At 38.8% G+C, this 8,691-nt stretch overlaps 1 protein-coding gene across 1 annotated transcript; it reads right to left on the bottom strand.

The window, feature by feature from the left end:
• Window positions 1-497: 497 nt before the first annotated feature.
• Window positions 498-2,701, bottom strand: LOC127424316 (forkhead box protein B2-like). Its single transcript, XM_051669385.1, has one exon. The coding sequence runs from the start codon at window positions 2,391-2,393 to the stop codon at window positions 1,434-1,436; it is 960 nt and encodes a 319-aa protein (XP_051525345.1). The 5' UTR covers window positions 2,394-2,701; the 3' UTR covers window positions 498-1,433.
• Window positions 2,702-8,691: the final 5,990 nt, after the last annotated feature.

Below are 8,691 nucleotides of genomic sequence, written 5' to 3' on the forward strand. Positions count from 1 at the left end.
CTATTTGCACTTGTTTATGTTCAGCCGCTGCCTGTCAGAATTCAGACAGTTTAAAATGTGTCTCTTTGGATTTGTTAAATGAATTCACATAGTGGATCACAGCATTGTAAATGCATCACAAATTATAAATACAATACAAAAAAATATATATTTCCAATTCTTAGTTATAAAGGTTGGTTTCCATAAATGTTAAGTAAATTGAATGCCATATATTCTTCACTACAGCATATTTTAAAGTATTTTATGATGGCTACATAAATTACTTTAATTTTTTTATACAAGTGCATAATTGAATTTACAGAATTGAGAGAAGTAGTGTTACTCTGGTACAAACAAATGCTGAAGAAGTCAAGAAAGAAAGAAGGAAAGACAAATTTAATGCAATCACTGCACAGAAACTTCACTCAAATATCTGATTTTAATGTAAAAATATTCAATTTAAAAAATCTCACACAGTAATACTGTATTTTTAGTCCTAAAAGCCTGCATTCCGTTGTTGTTTTTTACATGCCACTTTAAAACAGCACATTTAAGGCCTAGTATTAATCACTATAATTGTACATTTGATTGTTTCTGTTTCCATAAAATATTTAGTTGTGTTAGTGAATACCACAAGTGCAATCCCAATACTGTAAGTGATAATATTCTACATATATTTACATAATACATATAATAATATATTACAATTATTATATTACATTTTAACATAAATTCATTTTATATTTTACATTATTACAATTTTGCACAATTCACTTCGGGATATTTTATGACAGTCTTTCTCCCCAACACACTGTAATCCACTTCACTGTTTTAACTGTGACACACATGCATGTATGTCATCATTTTTGCAAACAAATTTTTAAAAATTTAATTTATACAGTCTCTGTAGTCTTAACTTTTCTAAGGCTTAATTTGAAGTGTTTAAAAATGTTTGATATGTATATCTCATATACAGTGCTAGGGAGAACACTATCAGATGTTTTGCTTTTTCAGTCATTTGTACAAAAAAAAAACAAAAAAAAAAAAACTTGTACACTTTTACATCTTGTCTTGGTGAAATACACACAAAAAAAATACTTGTATCCACAACATTACATCTAGATGTTTACCAAGAAAAAACATGGCTATTACAACACGTACCTTATTCTACATAAAGCAGAAAACTGCAAAATTGCAGAGGCATATTATAATACAATCTGCACTCTGCACAATATAAACTGCCTGATATACACAGCCAGAAACGCACATTTAATAGTTCTTAAAGTGCAGTACAGAAGTAATCAAGTGCTGTTTGTTTAATCCTCTCCCAATGGACAACCGTGGAAAAGGTTGGCAAGTGAAATTTTGCTGAAGCTCAAGTCAGATTTAAAGAGTCCACAGCTGTCCCCAAAGCATGCTCTACATACCCTAACTCCTGAATGTCGTTTTTGGCTTCAGGACTGTAGAAGAGCGGCATGTAGAGCTCCACTCTTTTCCTCTGTAAGAGCTGTTGTTTCTCTCTCCATCAGGGATGTTGTTCTTGGGCATAGCTGCGTAACTCCCGGTGTCATGCCAGTCAATGAGGGAACTGCTCCCAGAGTTGGAGTGGGTTTAATGGGCATGGGTACGGCAGGCATGCTCTGGGTCCCCGGGTGATGGTACAGCCCCTTCACCGCCACACTAAACGGTGGGTAGTCTGATGACACTGGAACTGACTCGGAGAGCATGCCGACGTGCGGCCACACAGAGTTGACCATGCCACCGAGCTGAGCAGGCATGGGGTAACCAAGGTGATGCATAACCGAGGCAATGGGCAATCCACTGGCCATCACTCCTTTATAGTCTCGCCCAATCAGGCTCTCGATGGCAAAGGGGTGCTTAAAGCTGCCGCTCTGCCCACCACTGAGCGTATAGCTCTGGAAGTGTGAGAGGCGGCCCATGGTGCCCAGGTAGTCTGGATGGCCCATGCCCAGTTTCCCTGAATGGTGGTGGGACTGATGTAAGGAATGTTGTGCATGGTGGTGAGAATGGTAGGAATGGAGCACGGGGGCACTCTTGCAAGCTGAATGCTCCACCCGCAGGAGCTTAAAACGCTTTCGGCGGCGTAAGAAGCTTCCGTTCTCAAACATGTCTCCGCAGTCTGGATGCAGGGCCCAGAAGCTGCCCTTGCCAGGCTGGTCGGGGCGTCGAGGGATCTTGATGAAGCAGTCATTGAATGAAAGGTTGTGACGGAGTGAGTTTTGCCAGCGCTGAGTGTTCTCACGGTAATACGGAAAGCGGTCCATGATGAATTTGTAGATGTCGCTAAGGGGGAGCATCTTCTCAGAGGAGCTCTGGATAGCCATCGCAGTCAGAGAGATGTAGGAGTACGGAGGCTTTTGGTCACTGTAGGAGTTCTTGCCTGGCCGAGGCATGGCTTGAGCAATCTTTATTTCTCCTTTTGAAATTCTATGCAGTGTCAGTCAGAAGTAAGCTGGCATTGCTTACATTTAAACAGAAGAGCTATCATTCACCACTCTACCTTTGCTTTGATTTATTTAGCTGTTGTTCCTGTAGTGTCACATCTGATTTAGCATCATAACATCTCACCTTCTTGTTACAAGTTCAAAATCCACAGGACTAAGGCAATGACAAGTATGTTCAAAGTTACCTCTGTAGTGATACTCCTCACGGGCGCGACACCTGCGTCCTCTCAGAGCGCGAGAAGTTCTCCCGGAGGATGCGCGCGCTCTGCTTTTAGGCACTGAGGACCCGCGACTCTTTTGTAAGAATGGCAGAGGTTCCGACCCCCTGCTACTTGCGCTTTATTATGATGACACTGACTTTAGGACGAATGAGGGGTAAATAGGGGGAGGGTCTGACTTCATGTGCGTTTATCCTTACTCATCTGTACCAATCAGAGGCAAAGAAGCGCGCGCTCACTACTGAGTCTGATAATGATAGCACACAGTCAAATGCTAATGATGTGAATTATCAATATCGACATTGTTTTTGTTGAGTAAATTGAATAATTTTAAACGGCAAACTTTGTACAGATCTAAATAAATAAATAAATAAATAAATAAATAAACGTCAGACTTTATAAAGTTCAGACTTCATTTAAAAATCGTCATTATCTGTTCTGGAGAGGTTTAAAAATAGAAAAGAAGCAGGCAGTTGAGGCAAGTGCTAATTTATAAGGGAGGGGGTTGTTGGGGGGGGGAGTCAGACATTTGAGTGCTCATTTTTTCGTATTGTACATTTTGTTTTTAACTTAATTTTCTATTTCTATTTTTACTTTATTTTTCAGTATAATTTACTTATGCACATTCTTTACAGTAATTTACTGCACAAACTTCTATTTATCAAGATCAATCTACCTAAACTCTGTTACGTAAAATTAATTCTGTATAAGTTGATTTGACACTTATAATAGCCTATTTTATATATAGGCTATATCATTTCTTTATTGAAAAACACGATCCGCCATACATTTCAGGATAAACTTGACCCTGGTAATAGGCCTACATAAACACATGTAAGAAGAATGATTGGATTATTTCATAATTGCTCTCACTTGAGTAATTTCAGGTAAAAAATATGTGTTATTAGAAATAAGATGAATGCGCACGTGTTGGCGCGCGCCAGTTTTTTCTCAGGGCTGCGCGGAGTCAAAATCAACCCGTCAAGCTGTTTGTACTTGGCTCGTATTTCTCAAGGATAAACACTTCCACACAACCCCCCGAGAACAGGTACTCTTGTACACAGAACAACAAAAGCGCCGCCGCTCTTGTGCGGCCAGGTGTCACGCGCCGGTCCCACCAGGCGCCTTCTTTCTCCGGTTCCCGGCGGGTCGAGAATACATTACATTAATTAAGCCTTCCGTGATTTACCTTCCTGAGAGAGACGTCCAACAATATAATTAAAGGCGTAGTGGTTATATTAGTGATGAATATTCAAAACGGTGTCAATTAATTAGCCAACAGATCTTCCCCATTATGTTCCTGAAGAGCTTCGGTGTTTCTCCAGTTTAAAGGGTCATTGGTGAGCAAGTCGCATGCATATTTCACACAGCGCCATTATCTCCCGCGCTTAACGTCTTTTGAAATGCAACTTGTCTTTACCAACAGACCGCTGACGAATAACGTGTGTTTATAAGCGCCTTTGACACACGGATCATGTCGAGCGCGTGGCACAACTTGGAAGGCCCAGCAAATGCTGTGGCGGGGGCGCGAGCGTGTTCTTCCTCGCCGTGTTGTTTAGATCAATATTAAACCTGCTCCCACAAAGCGCGGTGTTAAGTAGACAACATGCTGATATGCATAAGAAATTAATTAGACGGTTTCCACTACATTCAACTCCTGGACAAATAACAACTTGTAAAGTGCACCTTCTGGGCATATTGAACATATGTTGGAATTATCCTTAATTGACTAATTACATAAATTACTCATTAATTTTACAGCACATCAATTATAAAAGATATATCAATTAATTTTGCATAAATTAAGGGCTGAACGTGGCAAAAATGGAGACGGGGAGATGAGCGCGCGAGGAGGGGGTCTGCTCTGGGCCGCGAGGCGAGGGGTAGGGGGGTTTCGCCTGTTTGTTCCAAGATGCTAAGAATTATTTTCTCAGCTTTGGGCGAGAGATTCTGACTCTTATCTTACAATAGGAAATGGAGAAAAACGCAATCACGGTAATAATAATAATGTTAAAGACCCCTTACTAAGTGAGCATTAGCGTTGCCGCAAGGACGAAGCATTTAAATCAATTAGAGTGGTCCTATTGGGAAATGAGAGTTTGGCACCAGCAAGATGACTTCATGGCCACCCAATGATTTATTGATGGCGATTAACATATGATCGCTTTATTTCCCTATAAGCGTGAAAAGGATGAAGTGTCTCCCATAAGTTTAGGTGATCAGTTTAATGCTTCCATTTTTAAGATGGAGTCATCTTCCATTTAAAAGTTTATGAATTCTAGATCAATTCAGAGTGGCTAATATTTTTAGGGCATATGCTGGGTGCTCAAAGAAAAAGTTACTTCCGCAATGCTTTATAGAAAGAGATATTTCAGGGATTAACCCTCAAGCAAAGTTTTGAGAATAGGCTTTGTGTCCATAAACTCACTCACGAGGACATTTTCAGATTTATATAATTGTCACATTGCCCCTGGTCTATATATTTACCACAGACAAACTCATTCATCTTCCTACCTGCTGATCCAGACATACACAAATGAATATTAAACCCATACTGAATATGGAATATTCGTTTTCTCTATTTGTGTTCTCTCTCTCTTTCACTCCCTTCTCTCACACACACATACACATTAAAACTATCTGTCTCTCTCCCCTGGTGAGAACTTAGTGAATCGTGCAGTTGTCAGAGTCTGTCTCCCCCGCCACACACACACACACACACCCAGGGGCCCACAGTCAGTGGCCCTTACCAACCACAATCCCTTCCCTACAGTTATTCCTTACCTTCAACAATGCTCTCCCTACATCACAATTCATTACCTATAGTTATTCCTTACCTGCCACAACATATTCCTGCAGTTATTCCATTCTTGCTGTAATCCATTACCAGCAGACCTTCAAAAAACCATTCTTTATGTGCTAAACACACTGTAGTGAATGCTTTGATACCAGGTTGTCCCGTAGTAATCTAAATTTCAAACTCCCTATAAGGTGCTTTATCTAAAAAAAATTATATAAATATAATAATAATAATAATAATAATAATAATAATAATAATAATAAAGTCATTCTAAAATAAGTTTTTTGCTTAAAATGCTGGTTGTTTTAAGGCTGATTGTTTTTGGTAGGTAGTTATAATAATAATAATAATAATAATAATAATAATAATAATATCTTAATTATAATTAGTGATTTAATTTTATAATAACTATTATAAAATTCTAATACATGACATATTTTTAAATAATTAATAAATTAATAACTGTATATAATTAAAAACATAATCATAATAAATAAAAAGAAAAATCAATTTGAAATAAAAAGAAAAACTGTAAAATAAAAATGGATAATTTAGCTAGGTATAATAAATTCCTAGACATGTATTGATGGAAAGCATTTAAAGGAGTAGTGGTGAGATACAGTTTATGAGAGTAATCCTTGCACTTACAGGGTATTCATTTCAATGTGACCACCACTGGGTCAGTACCTCATTGTAAATGTTGAATCTCAAGACTCGGGTAAACACATGAAACCATTGATGACTTACCAACACAATCTCACCCCCAGCCTCATGAGCATTATAACTAAATTAAGAAGTTTAGTAAAAGAGCATATTCATTATACTTAATGTGTTTATACAATATTAAAGAATTTTATGTTGAAACAAAACTTTGAGATAAAGACCATTTGCCATTGAGAGAGAGGCTGCAAGAGTTCAAAAGATTCGGTAAGTGTAAGCCTGCTTCCTATCAGAGGGGTGTCGTGCACAGCCTGCTATGCTTGTGGGTGGCGGGCTAGAGCCATTCTCTCTCTCCTGCAACAATCTCCTCGATCGGCCCTCTTCCACTTCCATTCACAGCTCTCCCCCTCCAACTCTTAATGTCCGCTGTAACACTCACTGTTCTGATTTTCATAAAGCCGTTGTTCTCCCCTCGCTGCCCAGTGTGTGATACCGGGCTATGTGTAAAATAAATGATCTATATAGCTGTAGGGGGAAGTCTTCCTCCCCCAGAACTACCTTAGCGTCCAGGGAACATTGAACATTAGATCCTCGTTTAGTGAATAAATAAGCATTCAACTGAATGGCAGTGTTCGTGTTGGACTTTTGTGCATATTTTACCAGAAAAGGAGCTAGGCCATTAGGGAGTTAATATCAAATAAATCTCCACTGGTCGACTGGCAGAAAGGGACCGGCGGCTCTGTAGCGCCCTGTTGGGTTACTAATGACCTAAGCGGGCTTCAAATGAAGCCGTCATATGCATGTCATTTGCAGTATGTATATATTTATATATTATCTTCTAATTGTGTTTGAGAAGAGAACAAAGCCACAAGCACAGCATTTAGGATTAGGCCTTAAATGCTTTACAAAGGACTAAATAAGCTTGCTTTGATTAGCGCATAAAAGTGTGTGTGTGTGTGTGTGTGTGTGTGTGTGTACATGTTTATACTACATTGTGGGGACCAAATGTCCCCACAAGGATAATAAAACCTGAGATCACCTACCTTGTGGGGCCCAGCCAGCGGTCCCTATGAGGGAAATGGCTTATTAAACATACTAAACGATGTTTTTTGAAAATGTAAAAATGCAACAAAACATTCTGTGAGGGTTAGGTTTAGGGGTAGAGTTAGGGATAGAAATTATCGTTAGATCTGTATAAAATCCATAAAATGCATGGAAGTCTATGGAGAGTCCCCGCAATGATATACATTTGTGTGTGTGTGTGTGTGTGTGTGTGTGTGTGTGTCTGTCTATATGTGTTTGTGAAGATGAGAGAGTAATACTTTGACAAAAGTGAGTGGGCATAACCAAGGCTGGAGTTTGACTGGAGAGGCCTATGTTCCACAAAAGAGTGTGTTACCTCAACTCCCTCTAATAACACAAGCATTCCAGTTTGACTGGAGATCACTGTGTGACTCAAGGCCCAGGTATACTTACATTTTCTGCGTTCTGGATCAGACCGCACCCGGTCAACAGAGTTGCCTTTTAAAGTATACTCTTTTGACCGAGAATGAAAACAAATGTGTTTGATGCATGCACACCAACACCATGACTGCTTTGTGATACTCTTTTAGTACTGTCAACAGCTGGCACAGACAATACATACAGATGAGGACTGTCCGTGTGTCGAGAAAATCTGGACTCAGACTGTGATGGTGGCGAAATTTGCGTCATGCATACTGTGCGCAGAGCGATCAGCAGTGCGGACAACCAAAGTATACTTTGGCTTTTAGAAGGACTGGTGCTAAACAAAGACAGAACTTATAATGTGTAAGTATCTGCTTGACTGTGTTCAGTATTAATTTATTAATTAAAGGTTCACTCTGAAATTTTTTGTTTATGTTGTGCTTTGCAGATATGGCAGTCTTGGATTTATACTGACATGTTGTGGCAGGGATGCAGTATGATGCAAATCCTAATTTTCAGTTACAGAATTTTTTGCACAAAAGTATTGCACAAAAGTTTCCAACAGAGCACAACAGTGCCTGCCAACTTTTTCAGCCGTCTCATTTCCGAAAGTATTTTTACAATTATGTTTTTCCATAGGGTTTTCATTAAATCTTCCATAAAAGAGTTCTAAACCATGAATCAAATCAACCAGATCTGAGGTAAATCAAAACATTACAAACTTTGATTTGAAGCTAAAAAGTATTTGAAAATCAGGCAAAAAGATAAAGGTACAAGACTGTGAACTAAACGTCTTTAATGAGAGCATGAACTACAATCCCAAGAAGCACTGGCGAATGTCATAATGGAATTAAAAACGATGGGAAAAAATATAAAACTATGGATTTAAAGTTGTTGATTATAAATATAAAAACTAAATATTCATATTGCAGTTTGACACGGATGTGAGCGATCGCTGTAGAGCTCTATTGCTGTGGTTTGTTTTCTGCTATTCTCTGATTGGTGGCTTTTTCTCCTCAGGATCATCAGGTAGTGTAGTTCTTCAGCAGGAATTCCACTATTAAACATGATATTTTTTAAATGAAGTTGAAATAATGAGGACTGATTGCTTCATTAGAAGCAA

This window comes from Myxocyprinus asiaticus, chromosome 33, assembly GCF_019703515.2.
Source record: "Myxocyprinus asiaticus isolate MX2 ecotype Aquarium Trade chromosome 33, UBuf_Myxa_2, whole genome shotgun sequence".
NCBI classification, from domain to species: Eukaryota; Metazoa; Chordata; class Actinopteri; order Cypriniformes; family Catostomidae; genus Myxocyprinus; species Myxocyprinus asiaticus.

Excerpts from the sequence above, each read along its gene's own strand:
- LOC127424316 (XM_051669385.1), bottom strand. The coding sequence starts at position 2,393 with ATGCCTCGGCCAGGCAAGAACTCCTACAGTGACCAAAAGCCTCCGTAC.